The sequence below is a fragment of the Molothrus aeneus genome, chromosome 2, assembly GCF_037042795.1.
Source record: "Molothrus aeneus isolate 106 chromosome 2, BPBGC_Maene_1.0, whole genome shotgun sequence".
NCBI classification, from domain to species: domain Eukaryota; kingdom Metazoa; phylum Chordata; class Aves; order Passeriformes; family Icteridae; genus Molothrus; species Molothrus aeneus.
This window is the reverse complement of record NC_089647.1, coordinates 18,195,102-18,217,464: the sequence shown is the minus strand read 5'-3', so window position 1 is coordinate 18,217,464 and position 22,363 is coordinate 18,195,102. Positions and strand designations below refer to the sequence as shown.

At 36.2% G+C, this 22,363-nt stretch overlaps 1 protein-coding gene across 2 annotated transcripts in view; it reads left to right on the top strand.

The window, feature by feature from the left end:
- Positions 1 to 22,363, top strand: part of CBLB (Cbl proto-oncogene B) — a 129,078-nt gene that overhangs the window by 76,581 nt on the left and 30,134 nt on the right. For both annotated transcript variants that reach the window (XM_066572021.1, XM_066572022.1), the window contains exons 5-10: positions 3,043 to 3,199; positions 6,915 to 7,036; positions 9,174 to 9,311; positions 10,912 to 10,999; positions 13,304 to 13,435; positions 17,111 to 17,314. In XM_066572021.1, the coding sequence (XP_066428118.1) occupies positions 3,043 to 3,199; positions 6,915 to 7,036; positions 9,174 to 9,311; positions 10,912 to 10,999; positions 13,304 to 13,435; positions 17,111 to 17,314 (841 nt within the window). The remainder of the gene's footprint in view (positions 1 to 3,042; positions 3,200 to 6,914; positions 7,037 to 9,173; positions 9,312 to 10,911; positions 11,000 to 13,303; positions 13,436 to 17,110; positions 17,315 to 22,363) is intronic.

Sequence of the window (22,363 nt, the reverse complement as noted above, 5' to 3'; positions counted from 1 at the left end):
CTGAGACCTGCACTTCCTCAGCCTAATTCTGTAGACAAGTAATGTTACCAGGATGTCAAATCACATCTTTCTAATGGGCTGAGGCAGAGCTGACTGACTCATCTCCTAGACAAGTGTCCACAGGTTCAGCCTAATAGCATGAGGCATGTGGAGAATATCTGCCAGCCTCTAGCACAAGGTATCATTAGGACATGATGCAACAAATATTACAAAGATCCCTGAAAATATTTATAGGAGATTCCTTCTGTGGTTCAGGAGCTGAATGTGGCAGACAGTGGTTTCATTGCAAACAGATTTTATTTTTTTCTTTCTATAAGGACAGGTGTTTTATACATGTAAACATATGTATATATTTAAATAACAATCTAAACATGCTATTAACTAGGACAGTCCCAGTCTCAACCTTGATCCTGTTCTCTTTCCCCTTCCACTGCCTCTGCCACCAACCAAACCCCAAATTAAAATAACTCTTCAGACTCAGTCATGAACAGGTGCCTTCAAAGGCTGTATATCCCCTAAAACACAAGAAAGCAGGAGCAGTGAAATGTTAATTCGGACAGAAACTCAACTTGCCAGCCATCTCTGAAAGCTTCTTTCATGCTTGTGACCCCTCCCAGATTTGTACCAGAGGATGTGTTTCTCAGGGTGCCTGAAAGGTCACCGGGTTTCAGTGGTGTAGGAGCAGGTGGGGAGGACACTGCACAAACCTTCCCCTTGAGAAGACTCAGTAACACCTGCATTTAGTGGGTGTGTGCTGTCTGCAAGGTCTCAAAGAGCCCAGCATATGTGTGGGTAAACTGGAGAGAGACACTGGGGGAGAAATAATCCCTGATGCTGTTTCAAAGTATTTAGGAATGATAACTCTATAAAATAGCTGCTGAGAAAAAGGAGTTAACAGGTTTCAACAACCAATTCACACCTTTATTTAAAGAAAGCAGAAGATAAAAGACCTATCCCCCAAAACTGCAGAGAAAAAAGGCTTGCTGAATTTAGTGTATTTTAAATTTGGGCCACCACTATTCCAAGCACTTGTTCTTGGAGAAATCCCAAAAAATATCTTTACATGTTATTTCATTAGCTAATCACTCATTTTCCAGCATCTGGTTTCTGTCTTAGTCAAAGTACTAGCCAACAGAGCCCTAAAAAGATACTCTTCTGAAGCCTTTTGTTTTCTATGTTGCTGGTGGAGTTTTGGGGGTGCAAGGTGTTAGTGAATAGATAGCCAAAGATCCTACTTATTAATTGCATCTAGGAAACTGTCTTGTGCAAGGCATGAATAACCAGTTGTTAAGGTGTAGTATGGCTGTGATCATATCTGATAAATGTTCTATTGTTTTTTTTGTTTTAGGGTTATTGTCTTAACCTTTAAAAAAACTCAAAGCAATAAAATTAATACCTTCCTGCAAAGAAAACCCTAACAAATTACAATCAAACAAAAAGCTCACAAAACCCACAGCCAACCCTGAAATTTTCTAACTCTGTTTCAGCATGATCCCAGTGCTGTAACCATTTAGGGTGGCTTATAAAGAGAATCAGAAAACATTTTGGAGCCATGGTTACAGGAGGTAAATAAGCAGTAGGTGCTTGATCTAAGACAACTTTAACACCACAAAAGCACTGACTTTTCTATTTTTTTGGTCTGAATTTAATGCAATATTTTATTCTCTCTTTACCCTAATGAAAATTTGATCAGCATTCTTTCATAAATGGCATCTGATGTGGTATCTCTCTTCAGCTCTTTGTGGTTTCCTGTTTTTCATATACAGATGAAAGTATCTGCTGAGATCTATTAAACTTCTCATTTTGTCATTTATGACTTTCTCAATACAAGCCTGCATGTAACAAATGCATTTCTTTGCACTTAAAAATGCAGTGAATATCTTATGCAATAGAAATACAGGACTGTATCTTTAGTTATACTTAAAATTACTGCTTGTTTTAATTTAGGATAACTGCATAGTATTTGTTACACACGACAAACGTAATGCAGTTGGTTTCCCCCCATCATACTAAGTAATTTATATTTCTGCATGAGAAAATACTTAGAAAAGCTAAGGCAGTTTGAACTAATATAATTTGCAGGAAATATTACTGAGTTTGTGAGGCCTGTGTCTTTTGTTGATTTAGCAGTTATTAACAAAATATTACTGTGAACGTGTGAGATCTTGTCCTGAATAATTATGCATTGATTATATTTTGGTTAATTAAAATGTTTTTAAAATATCATATAATATGATCTCAATGTGTGGCAGAACATTTTTAAGAGTTGTTAAGGCTTGGCAAAATTTTACCCTAATGACACAAGAAGAATTGCTGTTATTGAGAGTGCTAAGATAGAGCACATTAAAGTGATCAACCTCATGCCAGTTTCCAAATACACATACTTGGCTGGTAAAATAACTAACATGCATTATCTTCAACTGTGCAAATAAAAACTGAATCTGACAGAACATGGCTTTCTGTGTTAGGAAGGATAATTCTAATTTCCTGTCTATTAAAGTTAATGTAACTGTCGTGGCTTATGACAGGGCTTGGACCACTCCTAGTGGTATCTGGTTGATTGCTGTCATGTTACTTGACCACTGTTCAAGAGCTTTAGCTATAGCAAAAATCACATAATTGTAGATCTTAAATTGATGCTTATCATTCTGGGAAGGGAGGCTGTGAAGAAAGGATTTCTTTTACAAGCATAGAATAGGTCCTTTACATTATCTCTGAAAGGATGTGAGATTGTTTGCAACATTTGCTTAGTAGGGTATTTTGGTTTCTGCACTGTTCTTTTTGTGGTACTCCTAAAGAAACTTGAATATTTATCATTTGAAATAAATGACATTCAGCTGTGTTTAAAGGAAGGTAAGCCATTCTTGTATTTGCTTAGGCTGCTTTCAGAAAACTTAATTTGAAGGGGTATTTTTCCTCCATACAGAAACCAAATTAATGTTACAGTTCACTCCTTTAAAAGTTCAGTTTTGATGTCTAAATGAGGTATCAAGTCTTAAATATGTTATTTCATTGAATTTATTCTTTCTACCCATTTAACAGAACTATAGTGCCATGGAAGGTGTTCAGGCAGTGCCTTCATGAAGTTCATCAGATTAGCTCTGGTTTGGAAGCAATGGCTCTTAAATCTACTATTGACTTGACCTGCAATGACTACATTTCAATTTTTGAATTTGATATCTTCACTAGATTATTTCAGGTAAGATTTGAAAATTATAGATAATTGTGTGAATTTGAGATGCTTAGTGCCCTGAGGCAAGGAAGCAGATTTTTTTAAAAAAGCTGAAAGAACTAAAACATTGCGGTTTAGAAATAAATTGTGCATTTCTTCTAGTCCTTCAGAGGTGTTAGAGGCAGCAACACACACATCTGAAAAACTGAAAGCATCCAGCAACACCTGCTTCATTTCTGCACGCATCTAGTGTTATTACAATAGCTGTTTGCTACTTACTTATTTTTCACTATTTTTAAATACATTCCTAGAAATGTAGACCTCCTGATAATCAGAGTTTTAGTTGTGTTTTTGTTGTGCATTTGTATCTATATATATGAGGTGTTTCTGCAAACTCATAAGGACAGTTACATATTACTTTCTTTTAGGCTAAATATAGGCCTAACTCTTTTCTTTATTAACATATTTTTACTATTAATGCTTTTTTACAACAAGGAACTATATTTGGGAATAGCATTAATTGTATTACTATTTATCTGAAATAAGCTTTTAATGTATGTTATGTGTCTATTTTAACCTCATGTCTCTTCTACAGAACATACTTTAGGTATTTTAGTTAATATAGAAGACTGTACTGGTTTGCGTACATATTAGATGTACTGTTTCTGAAATTTATCACTTTGAATATTTCTTTTGTATATAGAAACCATTGAGATACACAAACATTTATTTGATAATTTATTTTCTTTACCATGTACAGTGGTAAACAAGTACAGTCTTCTATATTAACATGTTGCACTAGCAAAGGTTTAGACTGGACATTAGAAAAAGTGTCTTCACTGAAGGGATTATCAAGCATTTGGGGACATGATTTAGTGGGGAACTTGGCAATGCTGGGTTAATAGTTGGACTCGATGATTTTTAAGGTCTTTTTCCAACCTATATTATCATTATTCTTTAGCCAGATGGAGATATGTTCAAATTATCAACTTTACTTCAAACCCTGGGTTGATGTTTGTTCTGTTTTCCGCATTGCCCTGTGCTAATTGTTGCTTAGATGTCCTCATTTTGCTGTTATGGGAAAGGGTGCCATTATGAAGTTAATAGTAAAATCTGGCAGGAGGGGATTAATGATTTTAGTATATAGAGTTTTGATTTTGATTATCTCTTCTCCATTCTGAGTCAAAACATTGTCACAGTTGCAAATGTTAATGGTGTCACTAGTCTCTTTTTAACTGAACCACAAATATTGGTCACTTATTTTCTTTGTGAGGCCACTGCTGGTTTGATTCATTTCTGTGCCTTGTGCTAGAAGAAGGGGATCAGCAGTATTGATACATGTGAAGAGAGATGACTGGTAAGGGTTAACTTTTAATTCAGCAAAGAAGCAGAGAGATATGTCTTGCCAAACAGATTAGGTGCAAAAGCTTCGTAACTGTTGAATTGAACTTGCACTGAACTTGGTCTGAGAACTTCTCCCAGGAGGTTACATTTTACTTCTCTAGTTTTTAAACAGCTTCTGTAACTATGTGTGCATACACCCACTGAGAGAAAATCCCAATTAAGTAATCAAAATACTGTTTTGCCAACTGTGGGTTATGTTACAGAAAAGCTGCATTTGTAATGGTGTTTATTCACAAAAGAAAGCACGACTCAGCTTTATGGAGATCCTGTGAAAGTGAAGTTGCTCCCCCTGCCTCCCCATTGTATGTATGCACAGCTTTAAATACTGTGTTCCCTGACCAGAGAGAAGCTTAGCACAGCAGAATATCTGGATGCTCTGCAGGAACTGTTACTTTAACATGTCCTTTCATGTGAAAGTACTTCCACTGAAGAGAAAGGGAGCAAATCTTGTCCCATTTAGGACTTCTGCTCTGGTACGACTCTGCTCACAAGGCAAGCTATGGATTCTTGCCTTTGAATGATTTGGGTTGGAAGAGACCCTAAAGATTATCTTGTTCCAACCCCCCTCCCATGGGTAAGGACACACTTCATCTAGACCACGTTGCTCAGAGCTCCTCTAGCTGCAATGTTGTGGATCAGCTTCCCTGGGCAACCTGTTGCAGTGCCTTCATTACACTTCGACTGAAGAATTTCTTCCAAATATCCAGTCTAAACCTATAGGCTTTCAGTTCAAAACCATTCCTCCTCATCTTATCACTCCAAGCCTTGTAAGGTCCCTCTCCAGCTCTCCTGTAGACCCCTTTAGGTACTGGGATGCTGCTCCAGGTTTCCCCAGAGCCTTCTGTTCTCCAGGCTGAATAATCCCAACTCTCACAGCCTGTCTTTATAGGAGAGGTGCTCCATCCACCTGATCATCCTGCTGTCCCTCCTCTGGACTTGCTCCAGCAGGTCCATGTCCTTCCTGTGCTGAGGGCTGAAGAGCTGGATGAAGCTGTTTGGGGGTGGGTCTCATGAGAGTTGATGAGATGGAGAATCCTCTCCCTTGCCCTGCTGGCCATACTGCTCTGGGTGCAGCCCAGGACACATCTGGTTTTCTGAGCTGAGAGTGCACCTTGCTGGGTTGTCCAGCCTCTCATCCAGCAGCACGCCCAAGTCCTGCTCATCAGGGCTGCTCTCAATCTATTCTCCACTCAGCCTGTACTTGTGCTTGGGATTGCTCAATCCCTATGCAGGACCTTGCACTTGGCCTTGTTGAATTTGTTGAAGGAGCTGACAGGATGCAGTGTTGAATCTAGGACTGGAATTATTTTTTTTTTCCTCCTTGCTTTTGGAGAATTTAAGGTTTCTTATGGCCTTTGTGCTGAAACCTGTCTTCTATTCCACAAGTACAACTTGATAAGGTATTAATTTTAAAATGAACAGGTATTCATCTGTGTTTAGATAGTGGCTAGGGTTTGCCTGGGAAATGTAACACTCTTAAGCAGAACTGTTAGGATAATCTGCTCAAGCATGTCACACTAGCATTTCATCTCTGCCTGATTAGCCCTTAGAAATTCTTTTAAAGGGAATTTGCAGCGCACATAATAACACAAGACTCTTGTCTTGTGTCACTTAACTTCACCTGCCTTGATCTTCTGAGAAATAGATTAAAAATCTGCAAACTAATCAGAGTCAGTTTATTGACTTCCCAAATGCTGGCAATGGACATTTATATATCTGTATTAATCCACTACTTTAAAAAATCATTCTTCATTTACAGTAATGGACTATTCCATATTCTTTTAAGTGATAGCATATCAGGCATGTTTCACTGAGTTCTCTGAAGCTTTTGCATTCAGGTTAGCAAATATTCAGGTGAAGTATCAGTATTTGTTTTGTTTTCTGGCTTTAATGCCATTATGGTGACTGAAGAAATCAAGAAGTAGAGGATAAAAAAAGGAATGACAGCTCAAATTAGCAGCTGTATTATGATTCATTTGTTAATGTTACTTATCATTAACTATCAAGTCGTCTCAGGCTTAATTGTGTTTTTTATTAAACCATTCATGGAGTCATACTTTCCAGGTTCTAACTAAATATGATGTTAAATATTTTATGTAGCTATGAATAGAAGGTCTCCTAAATCCAGGGTCTTCAAAATCTCTATCCAAAAAGTTGTGCTTGGTGTTCTTTGGATATATAGGACAGTCCTTTGTACCATTCAAACATAAAGGAAAAGTATGTATTTTTCAGCTGAAGCTAAAACACCTCAGGTGTTTCTGACTCACAAACTTGAGTTTTATTAGAAATACAGAATTACCTGGCTTAGTCCCTTTACTTGTTTGTCTTCTCTTTGTAGCCATGGGGCTCAATCTTAAGGAATTGGAACTTCTTAGCTGTGACACATCCTGGATATATGGCATTCCTGACGTATGATGAAGTGAAAGCAAGGCTGCAGAAATACAGCACTAAACCTGGGAGGTGAGAGGTTTCACTGTATATTGCTTTCCAAATAAACTTGCTGTCTCAGAACCTACATAATTATGCTGGGTTCATACTTCTATTTTGCATATTTTTGCATTTTATTTAACACCCACTGACGCACTGAAGAAGCAAAGCAAAAAAATATCATATTAGCACACCAAAGTCTAAATATGTAAAAATAAACAGAAAGAAATTGAAAATAAATCACTTTTTCTTTCTTCTTCTGAATCAGGTAAAACCAGCAATGCATTCTTGAAAAGCATATTTCAAAATATAATTTGATGTTCAAAATTGACATTGAATTTTTGCTTAATAGTAAAGCAAGAATCATCTTAACATCTTTCATGGTAACATTCAAGCTATAAATTTAATCTGTGCTTTTGTGTTCCTTTTGTGTTTCATATCTTTCATTTTCCTTTGCCTGTATCATTCTATGTCATAAACTCTTCACCTAGAAAAGCAATCAGTCAGATTAAAGATCATGACATGCAGAGTTTTTAAATACTTTTGATGTGGTGCTGTGCATAGTAAAAGCTCAGTGGCACTGAGCTTTTACCACTATGTCACTGTTGTCCTGGGTTTTTTCTTCACTTGGGAGAAAAAGAAAATCAATAATGGATTTAATCCTATATTACTTACCATTTATTTTGCTAGTTTTATCTTACAATTATGAAGCTTTTTCCCTAATTCTCCTTGTTGAAGCTTCTGCAGAAGCACATAGTTAAAGTGCATTGCTTTTAAACTTGTTAATGAAGTCTACCAACAGTTATACCCGCATTCCGTACTTTGTTCCTTTCAATTTTCAGCAAATAGTATACTGCATCTTAAGTTACCCTAGTAGTCAAGTTCATACATACAAAAATCTTGTGGTTCCAACAGAAAACTGCTGATTTTTAGCTTGATACTCATGGACACTACTACATAAGTCAAATAAATAGGTTGATTTTGAGAGCATTTGATACATTTAGTATTTTCTCTGTTATTGATCTTGATGCTGTGATAGAAAAATTACCCCATGTAGCTTTTATGTTCCTTGTGAATAGACAGTTTTAAGGTTGCTTTCTATTGCATATCAGAAAATTACTTTCTGAGTTGCTTAGGTGAAATGCTGGAATGGGAAACAGGGGATATGAAGTGAAATTTCTTCTTTAATCTGACTGAAACATCCTGCAAATTGCAAGATTCTGTTCAGATGAATAGTTAGTACTTCAGTGTAATGTGGGCCCTACTGAAGGTTGTAAGAGCTCTGTCAATATTCAGAGAGGCTTAGATGTCTCATATTAGTTTGGAATGAAATAAAATATTGATGTGTAATTAAGAAAAGCTGCTCTAAAATACAGAATTGAATTTGTGGTCTTTCACTGTGAGATGCTTTTCTCAGTGAGGTTTTGCATGTGAAATGGTGTCTGACATGAAAGGGAGTAAAATTTTTAGTATGAAGCTCTATACATGCCCAATCCTGTTGCTTGTAATCTTCCTTGTTTTCTGATTGTGCTCTCTGTCTACATTATGTATACTCTCACCTATCACCTGTAACACAGAGAAGTATTTAAATCTAAGTCCAATTGTGTAGTTAATATTTGATTTTTCTGAAACAGGAGTGGTATTTCTTTTGTTCACCTCCACAGGCTCACAAGAAATTACCATTTTCTAGTAGAGCAGGTTTTATCATTCATCTTTCCTGTTTCTGTTGCACTTAAAGAGGCTTTATATTTTTCCATCCACTTGTTCAGGTGATTGGCCTGCACATGCACAAAAGGTGTCTGCTGTAGTTATGGAGACTGGATCATATCATATAGTCCTATGGAAGAGGTTTATGGACATGTCTGAGTGAAACTGCTCAGGGTGAATGTGCAGCTTTCACTCTGAGAACTAAAAGAGAAGCAGATAAAAAGCAGAGGGTAGGCAGCTACTATTATTTTATTTCTGCCCATGAGAAACTGACAGTGTAGAAGAGACTTAAATTTGTAGAAGAGATTTAAAATTCTAGAAAGAACATGGTAGAATTGGGAATCTTACCTAAATGTTCAGGGACCTAATTCAGTGTCTGAACCAGAGGCCATAATTGCTATCTTCACTTCTTTTGCTGAACTCTGAATTACACTGACTTTTCATTCATCCTGTTTTTATCAAGCTACATTTTCAGACTGAGTTGCACTCGCCTAGGCCAGTGGGCCATTGGCTATGTGACTGGAGATGGGAACATACTGCAGACCATACCTCACAATAAGCCTCTGTTTCAAGCTTTGATTGATGGCAGCCGGGAAGGATTGTAAGTACCAATTCTTACAGCTACCATGGCTATGAAATCCTCATCTGCTTGTTCCCTATATGCTTATATGGGTAGTTAAAGATGTTTAAAACCGAGAAACTGCATATGGTGGTTAGCATTCTTTCAGAGTTTAAGGACCATTTATTTAATTCATTTAAAAAACACTTGTTTCTAGTTAATTCCATTAACCAGGGTTACTGAAAGTTAACCAAAGTCGTATCTCGTAGCAAATAAATTCCTTGAGAAATTAAAATGTGACAGCTGTTGCATTGATCCCTCCTTCCCCCCACAGCCCCCCAAGAGTCCCAAATGCACTTAAGCTTATTGAACAGTTACTACTTCCAGTTACTCATGTGTCCAAATGTGGACAATGATTTGAAAGCTATGTAATTGCTTTTTTATATATTGTGCAGCCAGAACATTTTCCACATTTTAATAGTTTACTGAAAAGATTTATAATTATTAGAGAATGTAAGTTTATAGGGAGACGTAGTACATTTTTGCTAGGTTGGCTGAAGTAACAGAAAAATATTTGGTGTCAGAATCTTTTCACTGGAATACATGTTTTGGTATAGCCAATGTAAATATATATAATGTGAAAGAAAAAGGAAAGGCAATTGATCAATCCCCAAAAGAAAAAAAAGATTGATAAATCTTTTGCAGTCTTGTAATTTCTCTCCGTCCTACACAGTCTAGTATTTTTTTTTCAGGTGTGATGATTTCATACCTGTAATAAAAACACACTTATATTGGTAGTGTTTCTCTCTGACAAAAACTAAGCAAACAAAAGCTGGAGCTGAGAATATTTTATGCTGAGTGATATTTTTGTACCTTATAACTTTTTCAGAATGTGACTTAAAAATATATGACCTTTAAAGAGCTGTTTCTGAGTTACAGGTAACATAAACCTGAATACAGAAATCTTAGGGTTGCTGTAATATCATTTAGCCTATTGTCAATTTCCCACACAATTGAATTGAATGAACCCTCATTTAATCTATTGTTAATTTCCCACACAATTGAAATGCTCCCATTGGTTCTTGCCTAATGTCCAGTGTGCATCAGAAGTTCTCAGTGTAGATTCTTGTCATAATATACAGAGATATGCACATATATATTATTGTGACATATATAATATTATATATATATATATATATCATAATACAGATACACACAATGTGTTACCTTCTTTTCTGCAGCTTTACTTGAAATAGTCTAAAGAGTCCTGAGCATGATGCTCCCAGTGGGAAACCACTAGGAAGTATGAGTTCACTGTGAAACAAGGATCTGAAATAATACTCTTTTGGGCTACCCCTAGAAGGTTATCTGCTTATCAAAGCTCAGATGCATGCTAGTGGTAGCTATCCAAGTGATGTCAAAATCTTTCCTCTGCTTTTATAAATACACTTGAGCATGTGTCAAAATGAATATGTAGCAGTTCAGTTGCACTCAAAAGATAAAATAGATGGCTGAGGAAAGATTATTTATTTTAGTTAATGTCTACTGTAACTTATTCTGCCCCCTTGAAATTTTGTAAGTATGATTTAGCCAATAAAGCTAAAGAAATGTGCATATTTATAACAGTCTTCTTGTGATGCAGCTATCTGTTCCCTGATGGACGAAGTTATAATCCTGATTTGACAGGATTATGTGAGCCCACACCACATGATCACATAAAAGTCACACAGGTATGTTGACAGAGTTTTGAGTTACTTTGTAATCGTCACTTCCCTTAGTATCTCATCTAGCAGTAATAATTAGCTTTTATTAAAGTGTGAGTAATAAGTTCATAAGAGAGAAAATATGCTGTTGATAGAAGGGCTTTGGGGAGGAAAAGGATAATAATCCTTTAAACTGTAGAGTGGATGGTGATGCAGATGGCATGTCTTGGAATGTTTTCTTTATTGTGAGCCTTTTCCAAGTGAGAAGTGTTTCAAACAGCTACTAAAGGTTTTTCTGATATTTATGTAACAGATTTATGTAGCTCGTTTTTTCTGCGCTAATAACAAAGGGGAATACAGAAACAAAATCAGGATCAAATAGTAGTTTCGAAGCCTGAATAGGAATGGTATAGTTGGTTGGCAAGTCCAGGAGGAAAAGTTCATACATCACAAAAATACCTGCTCCAGGGTATCCAGTTTTCTCCTTTCTTCTTTGTCTATGGTGCAAATTGAAAGAGAGATCAGGGAAAACAGCAGAAGTAAGTAAATGCCTAAACAGAGTCACTTTGCAGAGAATTGCAGAGAAAATTAGAATATATAGTTGTGTTTATAGTCTTGTTAAGTGATGATGTGATTAATTCTGCAAATATTTGATAGTCAAGTAATAGGAAATAACCACCCCAAGACAAATACTTGATTAAAAATGGTGCTGAAATTAATACTAGAAGGTTAAAGAATACTGTGTAGAACATTTTTCCTGATGAAAACATCTGGAAGACTTGAGGATATGTTCAAAGAAAGACTTGATACAAGTACTGCTGTTCCAGATGGTCTTCTGTTTCTTGGATGACCTGCTGAATCTTCTGTATTTCTGGGTGCTCTATGTGCATTCCACTCCAGAAGTATTTTAGAAAATAAATATTCTTTACTATCTATGATATTATCAGAAATATCAGTACAAATATATCTGTTTTGTAAGTAAGAGAATTCCTAGAAACAGTTACCTGAAGACAATCTGAATACTTCCACTTCTCTGACATCCATCTTTTCCCTCCAGTCTTAAGATAATAATGAACGAGTAATGGAGATTTATCAGGTATTTGTGTAGTGCAGAGTAATGCTTCAGCCCATATCTTCACTTTTTCTCAAAGAAATAAGAAGCAGCACATAGTCAATGAATACCTTGTTCTTCACAAGCCAATCATGTTTTATTTTTTATATCAATCTACTGAATTAATCAAGTTTTTTCTGCACATGTATTTATGAGGACATTATTAGCTAATTCTGATGATAATTCCAAAGAGTCTGAATTATGTGAGTCTGCCTTAAATAATATATAACTGAAGAGGTTTAAAGTTGTCAATATACCTCCCTAAATGATGAAGAGATGGTATGAAAGTGGCTGCAGGGCTAGATTGCTGCAGATGGATTCCTTGCTAGAGCTCCACCATAGGCATCTTTAGTACACTGACTACAGCTGCAGATACAAGCTCTATCTTTTGTTTTCTCTTTTTCTTAGCCTCATGTCCCGTCACTTCACTTAGCAGTAGCTGCTTATTTTCCCATGATCTGGATGGTACTTACTTTAGGCTTTCAAAATTTGGTTTTCAAGGTTAAAAAAGCTTATTTCAATCCAAATGCATTTAACTGTCAGTTACCCAACAGTAACTATTTCTAGAAAACTGTTCTGGACTTGAGCTTTGTCTATTATTTATTTCTTCTAATGGTGGTGTTCTACCTACCTGTCAGTCTTGTAAGTATGCAAAGTACTGAACAATCTGTGCATGCCTGTTGCCAAGTTATCCTGCAGGGTGTTCTTGCCATACTTCCTTTACAAGGATTGTGTACTTTAATATACTGCTATACAACATCCTTGCTGTAGGTAAAAAAGCCCTCTTGCTTGTCCATTTCCAATCCAATAATCTTCATACTCCTAAATTCATACCTAGAAATTAAAATCCCAGTTTTGTTCCCTTTCTTCACTTAATGTTTCACTTAATATGTTCATTTCCTTCCTTTGGTTCCATTTGCAACCAAAGAAAAGTAGGATTTGTGCCTTGCATAGCAGGCACATATAACAAGTCTGTACGAAATCTAATAGGCACAGATATTTTTAACACATTTTGGTATGTATTGTAGTATATCACAGTTTGGAAGAAGCAAAAATGTAAGCTGTTTCAGTAACCTTAGTGTGGCTTTTAGACAGATCAGTAGCAAGAGCTTCCTTGATTAATAAGTAAAGCAGATTTGAAAACAGGGCATTTGGAGAAGTATATTCTTTGTGAACAAATCATTGGAAAGAAATAATTGTTTGACTTTCTTTTGTTACAGGAGCAGTATGAATTGTACTGTGAAATGGGTTCCACTTTTCAACTGTGTAAAATCTGTGCAGAGAATGACAAGGACGTGAAGATAGAGCCTTGTGGACACCTTATGTGCACTTCTTGTCTTACAGCCTGGCAGGTACTGTCATACTTTAGTTGGTGGGGAGGGGATGGATTTCTGTTACCTTTGTGTTTTCAATGTGGGTATATGTTTACTTTTCCAGGTGCAAGGATGTATATATTTAAAATTATAAATGTCCTCATTTTTCAAACCAGAACTCTGTGAAAAATAAAGCTCCAGGAGTCTTTGCAGTCTGGACTCATAGTCTTGCCAAGGCCATTTGCTGACTGCTGCTGAGTGGAAACTATTTCCTGAGTCCAGCACCTACTCAGACAGTAGAAGCTGGGTATTTGGTGCCAATTCAGTCTGGGAATGGATAACTGACTAGACAGCATTTTATAAGGAGTAGGGATGTCTTTGATGAGAGAAGGATCCACTCAGTAGTGGAGGTCATGAATTGACCTGTGGAAAATTAAGCTTTTAGGATGCCTGTGTTTCATATTAATAGCATGCAAAGCACTGGAACACCTAGATAACTTTAGATGGTTGTTGGACTAAGAGATTGAATGGAGGGGAAACTCCCTTCTCTCAAAGTCATTTATAGAACATCCAAAAAAAACTCTGAGATTTCCTGGTGACCCAGATTGGTGTGTTTTGTCCATCTTGTTCATGGATTCACCAGTTTTTGGGAAAAGGGAGAATGGGCACCCTTAGTTCAGGGTAGTTGACCTAAAAAGCGAAGTCTAAAGCTGAGGTCATTCCTCTTTACAATGTGCATCATCCCTGCCCCTTCTTTTGTATCTATATTTTATGGGGAGAAGTAAGGTTCATCCACTTCTCAGAGAGGACTTTGTTCCACTCTTAATAATCAGTCTTTGCTTACAAATGTAGTGAGAAGAGTAAAAAGAATCCTTGAGTCTAGTCCATTTTGGACCGGTTTTTAAATTAGTTCATCCTCCATCAGTGTGTTTTCACTCTTACATTTGTGGCATGTCTTCAAGTACTATAGTTTTCCTTTTCTAATTAGGACATTTTCTACCTAATTAAGAAAACCTCAGTGGTGAACCAACACAATATATCAGAAGTATAATTTGAGTTTTTCTTCCATTAGCAATAAAGGTTTCCTGAAAATGAAGTACTCTCAGTTTCCAATTTTGTGTTCTTTGTGAAATTTGAGTTTGATGTTCCAAACACAAATCTTTCAAATTGGCCATAGGTCAGAAATTCGTAGGAAATTCCATTTGAGGCATAACCACAAAAGGATATTTATTTCACTACTAAGCAGCTGCTGAGCTGGAACAATGTTTCTCATTTCAGGAGTACCCTTTCTCTATTCTTTCAAGTTTCATTCTGAATGACAGACTTAGAGGTCTGACCACATAAATCATTGACTTAAAAAACTCTGAAAAATTCTGAGGTGTGTAGTTTTGTTGGTTTTGTTTGCTTGTTCATTTGTTTTTTGGCTGAGCTGACAGGGCTAAGCAGAAGGACTGAAATCTTTGTGCTTCTGATTGTTGGGTGGTGTGGTAGGAGCAGTCTTAGGCCAGTGATGTGCTCCGATTCTGGAGACTTGAGAAGCTGAGGTCCCCAGTACTTGGCTATGGAACAGGAATTCAGGAAGAAAATCACAAAGCATTTTAGGCTCAGAAGACTAACATGTTTGAATGCACCAGGTTTCATCAGAACATAGCTACCAGCTGTAATTGGTCAGGTACATTTCAGACTTCATTACAAATTTAACTTTTGTATAATTAGTGAGGCAATGAAGAGGTATTACACTGTAACAGCATCAGCTGTTGTGAGCTTCTGGTGGGTTGTTTAATTGGCAGCATAATGGCTCGTTAAGCATGCCTCAGGAGATGCAATACAGATGTTTTCACTGAGCAGAAAAAAACTGAGTAAGCAGCATCTGATCTGCATAGAATACTAAGGATGATTGAGCTGTTCACCTTTATGGGGCTCAGTCTCTCAAATAAGACTTGGTTTACTTGTTTCCTTTTTGTATTACACAACAGGAGTAAAATGTCATTTTATACTACAGAAATCTATTGTCTGAAAAGTATATGTTTTCTAAAAGCATATGGGCATGTAGGCTGTATTGTAAGGTTAATAATGTTCTAAATAACCTTTCTGAGGGCATGGACAGGTGTGTGTATTAATATAGACATCTCATGTATATAGTCATACTGCTGAGTATGAGTCTGATGATGTGTTTGGTTACTAAGGCTTTTCCGAAGAAAGGATGGAAACTGCTAGTGCAGAACACAGGTACAAGGAAGCCTTGAAAACTAAAAGCTCTGTGCCTCATTGATAAGGGTTTTTTTTAAGAAAATGAAGCTCTAAGGAGTTGTATAGAGTGAGGGAGGACTTTTGTTCACTTGACCGTGTCTACTTCAGTAGGACTATATGAAGATGTTTTTTGAGGTACTGAAGTTGACTAGTTAGTGTACTTATGGTGCTGAAAGTAGAGTAGATGTGTCTTTCCATACAAAATGAAAATCCAGTACTAATCCTGCAAGTGACGTCAGGAGACAATAATTTATGCTTATATGACCTTGTGACACAGCTCATCCAAAAACTGTAAAATCATCTGTCAGTTTAGTAAGACTGGCAACTGTCAAGATAAAAATAATGCTAGAAAAAATGTTGTTTTTGCATCTGAGAAATCAAAGACCAGTGCTTGCTTTGTTATATTTCAGTATCAGTAGGTTTTTTAGAATTAATTTTGGTGTTCATATCTCTTTAGCTGTCTGTGTACCTGACTGCAAATACTACACCATGTGATTTCTGATTTCACTTTGAATTATCTTGAACTTTCAAAGCTTCATGGTTCTTCTGGGTGTGGGTTTGTTTTTGGTTTTGTTTGCTGGTGGGTTTTGTTTTTTGGTTTTTTTTTTATAATTCAAATCTATGTTGTGCTTCTTGATGGAAATATTTCTATAAGTCCTTGAAAGACCTCTCTAGTTTTTGTTCATTAGTAGTCTGAATCTCAAGGCTTTTTTTTTATTTGTTATGAGAAAAAATACAGTTCTGAAATAAGTTAAAGGGATTGAATATGGCTGCTTGAAAATTATTGAACACATACCACTTTAAAATTAAAATTCAAGTAGTTCTTTTTTTCTGGTAATATGTGAAAATAATTTCATGTTTTATATAATTTATTGAAAATGTAGTTAAGTCCTGATTTTTTATGTAAATGTGAAGAAAACTGTTTGTAGCTTTAGGTGCTCTGAATACAGGCAATGCTGCAGCTGTGATGGACTGAATATGTTTTTTCCAAGAAGAGCTGCATGCCATAAAGCTTGCCTGCATTTTCTAATATCAAATGAAAAAGACATACTTTATGGTTAATATAAAAGGTATATCATAAAAAGCATTATCTCTGTCTACACACCTCACCTTCTTTCTCTTGAAGAAATAGCAAAATGTATGCCTGAAAGAAAATATGTTACTTCCTGACCTGTAATATTAAGACTGATTTAGTGCTTTGTAGAGATAATAGCTACATTTTGATTAGTCATTTTTAAGTGAAGCTTAGTCTATTGAAGAGAGAAAGCTTTAAATGTGCAGTCATTTTAAGATTTACTATCGTTAAATAATTGTTAATCTGTTTCCTGTTTACTCCAGTCCTTCTTTACAAGCTTTTAAAGACTGGTTGAGGATGTTACTGTGTACAAGTCCTACTTTTAAAATTATTGCTGGTTTTATTTCTTTTTTTTTTTTTAATTTATCTACGTTTTTGTCTTATTGTAGGAATCAGATGGCCAAGGCTGCCCTTTCTGCCGCTGTGAAATCAAAGGGACTGAGCCAATCATTGTGGATCCTTTTGATCCCAGGGATGAGAATTCCAGGTGCTGCAGCATTATGGATAGCTTTAGTATGCCTATGTTGGACTTGGATGATGATGATGATAGAGAGGAGTCTCTAATGATGAATCGTTTGGCTTCAGTCCGAAAGGTAACTTCTCAAACTCTGCACAACAGCTAAACCCAGACGTTTGTAAACAAAGCTGCCTGTAACTTTAAACAGCGAGAGGTTGCACTTCATGCTTTAGCTCACAGCATCTCATTGAACAGTTGTTGGGTTGAAAAAACAAAATGTGTCAATACGAATGCATTAAAACTGAAGTTGAATTGGAGAGAGAAAATATTCCAGATTCTCAGCTGATGTGAACTAAGATCGTTTATAATGGGCAAAGCGTGAGTTTGCACCAGCTGAAACTCTCATCCAAACTATGCTGTATGGACAATTCCCTGAGCTTTTATTTGTAAAGAACAAAAAATTTCCTATATGCATTTGTTTTCTGCACATGCGTATACACATGCATAGAATGTTTTAGGATTAAAGTTGAGTTTCTAAACAATTTTCAATATTATTACTTTATAAAAGTGAACTCGACATCTAATTCATACTGCACACAAGTAGCTTTTAGTTAAGTTTCATGTAAGTTGTCTATGATTTTTTTTTCTGTAATTTTTAGTATTAGGTACTCTTACTGGGAAAAGTATTTTTGAGATTATCCATAGTGACTGTGTGTTTTGGAATGTTTTTTGTCCTGAAAGGGCTCTGTGTTAAATTCTGAGGTCTTTGTTGCAGGAGATTTTATTACAGATAAATAAGCACTATCATTGACAGAAGTTTATTTTATGGTGATAGTTTTTACTACTCTATTTTAGCCTGGAATAGATATTGTCAGAGGCTATGCAACACTGATTTTGATAGAGCATTTACTAGATTTTTCCTTATACTAAGGTCATCTAGATTGAATTGTTGTCTTGGAATTAATTTTGTAACATTTTACTTTTCCATTTCCTTATCATTGTATTTGTTAAAAAAAAAAAAGTGTTCTTTACCCTCATATCTGAGAATATCTGTCAGTTAATATACATGCTTCTGATATCCTTCCTAACCTCTTAAGGCTTATGAATCATTCTTGTGTTGTGTATGTAATACAACATGCTCTACCCTTGGGAACAGTTTATCCTTCCTGCCTGGACTTAAATTGCAGTCTGCAGCATGACCTCTGTGAGATAGCCTTGAATTGATGGGCTTTTATAACGCTATCACTTCCATGATAAGGCAAAAACGCATTATGCCTTTATCAAAAGAAGGAACAATAGGTTTACTATAAGACATCTTCTTTTAGGTATCCACCAAGTGCTTGAGTGCTTTTGGGCCTTGCTATTTTTCTTCATTGAATTCATTGTTCAATGAAAGAAATCTTCACTGTGCCACCCTCTTGAAGTCTATTTGAAATTGTTGAATTATTGTGTCATTTGGTGATTTTTAGCTGCTGTTTTCTTAAAATTGTTACCATTGATTTTGCAGTGATGGTCTTAACCATACCACCTGTGTGTAATATGGCATTGTTTATATATACTTTTTGTTAGCAATGTCTTCATTAGACTTGCCTATTTCTTTAACCATTATTTATTTTTCCTGCTAATCAGTGTAACTTTGGAACCTGCTTAAAGAAATTATATTTTTCTCAGTGACATTATGTGGAACTTTACTCTTTGTGAAATTTTCTTTTGTTTGTCACCAACGCTGTTCATATGAACAGGATGCTGCATAATGATGGTATTGTAGTAACGAAGTTTTTTAAATTATGGAAATTAGGTGGCAAAGATAATACTTTAGCTCTTGCAGCCAACCTGCTGGCACTGTTGTAGCTTTGTAGTCTCAGTGAACAAATTTTTCAATTCTTACTTTATTGCATGGACTGTGGTAAGATTTCTCAACATAAATCTGTTAATCCTTGAAAATCAAATGGGCTCTATTTGTGTCAAATCACCTGGCTGACCATTCTAAGAAAAATCTGGCTAGTAGTGAGCTGGGCTGTGAAACTGATTAGAAGAGAAGAGTTTCAGGGACATGAAGCTCTGATGAAAGTGACTGTTGGGCTTCACAAAGCATTGTGGAAATACTCAATCAGATACCAGAAAAATACCATTTCTGCAGTTTATCATTCCTACCCCTGAACTGTACTCCAAAACTCCTAAGAGGTGTCTGAAGTCTCTGAAAGATCTCAGACTTGAAACTGCTTTAAGAAAAAAAAAATAATCATGAAGCTCCTTAAAGGAATTCCTTAAAGGAATTAGTAAGTGGATACACATTAAGAAAAATGAATAGTTCTTGCTAGGTGTTGTGTATGAGTCAGCAGTAGCAGCAGATCAACTCCAACAGAGGCTTTGGAGAAATCTACTGCAGTTAGGCTGTTTATCTGCCTCATCAATCAGCTTGTTTTTTTTATTTCCAAATTGTCTTCAGATATTTCTTAATGAAAGAAAGAGGAGGAGTGGTGCCAAAAGCCTCTGTTAATTGTTTCCTCACCGAGAAATTTCAGCCCCGTGGTATCAGATTAGCTAATGCAGTTATTGCCCAAAATGTTCCTCTTCTCAGCTTTTGTTCTAGTAAAGCACAACATTATGAAATGCACATTAATAAAAATGGAGATTACAGGCTCAGGTAAATATTAAAAATAGCTTTTTTTTATTTTTAATTTTTAAAGAGGGCATTTGAGTGTCTAGTAGAGCATGTTAGTATAATGTTTAATGTTTAATTGTCCTAATAAATGAAGAGTTCTCTGTCACTTTTATTAGTACAAGGCATAATTTGATTTCTTTTAAAAACAAAGAAAGAAAATAAGGAAAATGGATAGTGCAGGAGTTCTTGCTAAGAGCAAATAATTTTGAATTCATAAGTGTTTAAGGTAATTTTTCATCCAAATAATATCCCATGAAAACACAGAGGAGGGCTCTACCAGTATAGGAGACTATGAGGTTTTCAGTACCTTAAAGTGAATTAACATTGTTTATAAACACTTCAGTCTAAAAGTAGATGAAGTTACCCCATCTGGGGTGTTACTGTCTTCTCTGAAAAGAATTTCCTAGATATCTGAATGTGCAAAGCCCTGATTGTTTGACTGATTCACACAGTACTTTAAAATAATGATAGGAAATTGTCAAGGCTGAAAGACAGTTTGCCATGACTAGGCTTCTTCCAGCAGGTGACTTAGGTCAAATTTGGTAAATCATGACAAAAGACCTTGGCTCTCTATATATGGGAAGAGGCTGTTTTCACTCATTTCCATATTATTAAGTCGACTTTTTTCTGGTAATGGAAGAAGGCATGTATTACATAGTAATAAAGTTTTTAATTTCATTGTATAAGATATAAAAATATGTAAAATAAGACTTGAAATACGTATCCATATATTCCTTCAGCAGTACCTGGACTGGTATATACATATCACTTCCTACGTAATGGTCCACCTGTTTGGTGGAATTTGGTAAGATCATGTCACTCAACAGGAGTGACTTACTTAACTGATTACTTACTAGTATTTGCAGGGTATAAATTCTGGGAGGCAGTGTGCCTCCCCTAATTACGGATTCCCTTGGCAGTGTGCTGCTGACTCTCAGAGACCTCACTGCCTCTCCCTCCTTCACATGCATTTTCTTGGGCCAACAAAGATGAAGGGAATAAATCTGTTGATTTAAAAACATGTTTACAGTCATCAGTGTTAAGTGATGTAAATTTATATCCTCATTTAAGGTTTTAAGCTAAGATAATACAACTCTTCCTAGGTCACGGCTTATCTTAACAAGAAATAACAAATATGTGAGTTACTCTCACCTGATTATAAATAAAGAAACTTCAGAGAACTACTTCTCTGATGTAGGTCTGCTGGGATCCTCTTAGATGTCTCATGCAGTTTGAGTTTGCTCCAAAGACATTAACAGGCAGGGTAGTATTCCTCAATGAATCAATCGTTAGGATTTATGTTGAGAATGCTTTTCATATTCACCTATCTGGCATAAAGGTATTTGAAAACTCTTGATTGAATAGCTTGGCTATTAATATCTCCATCAGAAAAAAAATTGACTGTAAATTATAATCAGTGTTGGAAGCAGGCTTTTTCTTGAATTCACAACTGCTAGGGGCAAACTGATACCAGTGTATCCCAGTACCAAATACGTCTGATGGAAAAACACAAGTGTGGTCCCTTCTGCAGTACAACTGCAAAGTAAGTCACAGCTGCTTTTCCCTTGGCAGCAGTCACGCCAACCAGATGAAGTCCGTGTTGTTACAAAGGAGTCTGTGTTCTTCTCCTTAATTACATCTTTATTGCACAGGTCTCTGTGTGGTGCAGCAGAGCCCCTCTGTACACTGAAGGTCTGTCTTCTGTCACTGCCAGTTCATTTGAGCTAGTTTGTGTCTTAATCACTTGCTTGTTTTAGCTTTTTGTCACTGCTCTCTCTCATTGCAGATTTTTTCCCAGCATATAGATAACATACAAAAACCTCCAGTAGGTGACAAACAGGAATTTTAGGAGAGTAGAGTGCCAAAAAGAGTAGATATTAGTGTGTCTGTTAATGCTTTGGTATCCACGTGAGATGCAGCCATCTTGTTGGCCTAGCTGTCACTCATCAAATGATGCAGCTGGACAGGTTGGATGGGGGTTGACTGAAAAATATGGGATTTTAATATTGGGAATATGATGGAAATCTGATACTGAATGCCAAGGAAAACCTGTTTGCTGATGTGGAATATTTGGTTTTGTTTTATTTTTAGTATCGGTGGATCCAACAAAGAATTATTTGTCCCAGCAAAGCTTTTGCTCTTACTTCAGCATCAAGTGGTGATACAGATTAAGCTTCATTGTAGGGGGAAAAAAGCTGCTTTTGCTTGCAGTTATTTAACTTTTTTTTTTAATTGTGCCTGATAAGTTACTCTTTAACTTGTTGGCCGTAATCAATTCCCTTTTTGAAATCTGTGGGGGTCACAGCATGTTCTGTTGGCATTGTGGCTGTACTATAGTGTAGTAGTCCAGGGGACCAAAAAATAACTTAGCTATTTTGAAATAAGACATAAGGCATGGATATAAGCCTAAATTCAAGTCCTCTCACACACTTACTACTTCGAAAATTTTCCATGTAGTTTTGTTAGTTGTGGTTTACTGTCTGTGGAATGTCATAGAGATAGCCAAATACCAAGCTAATA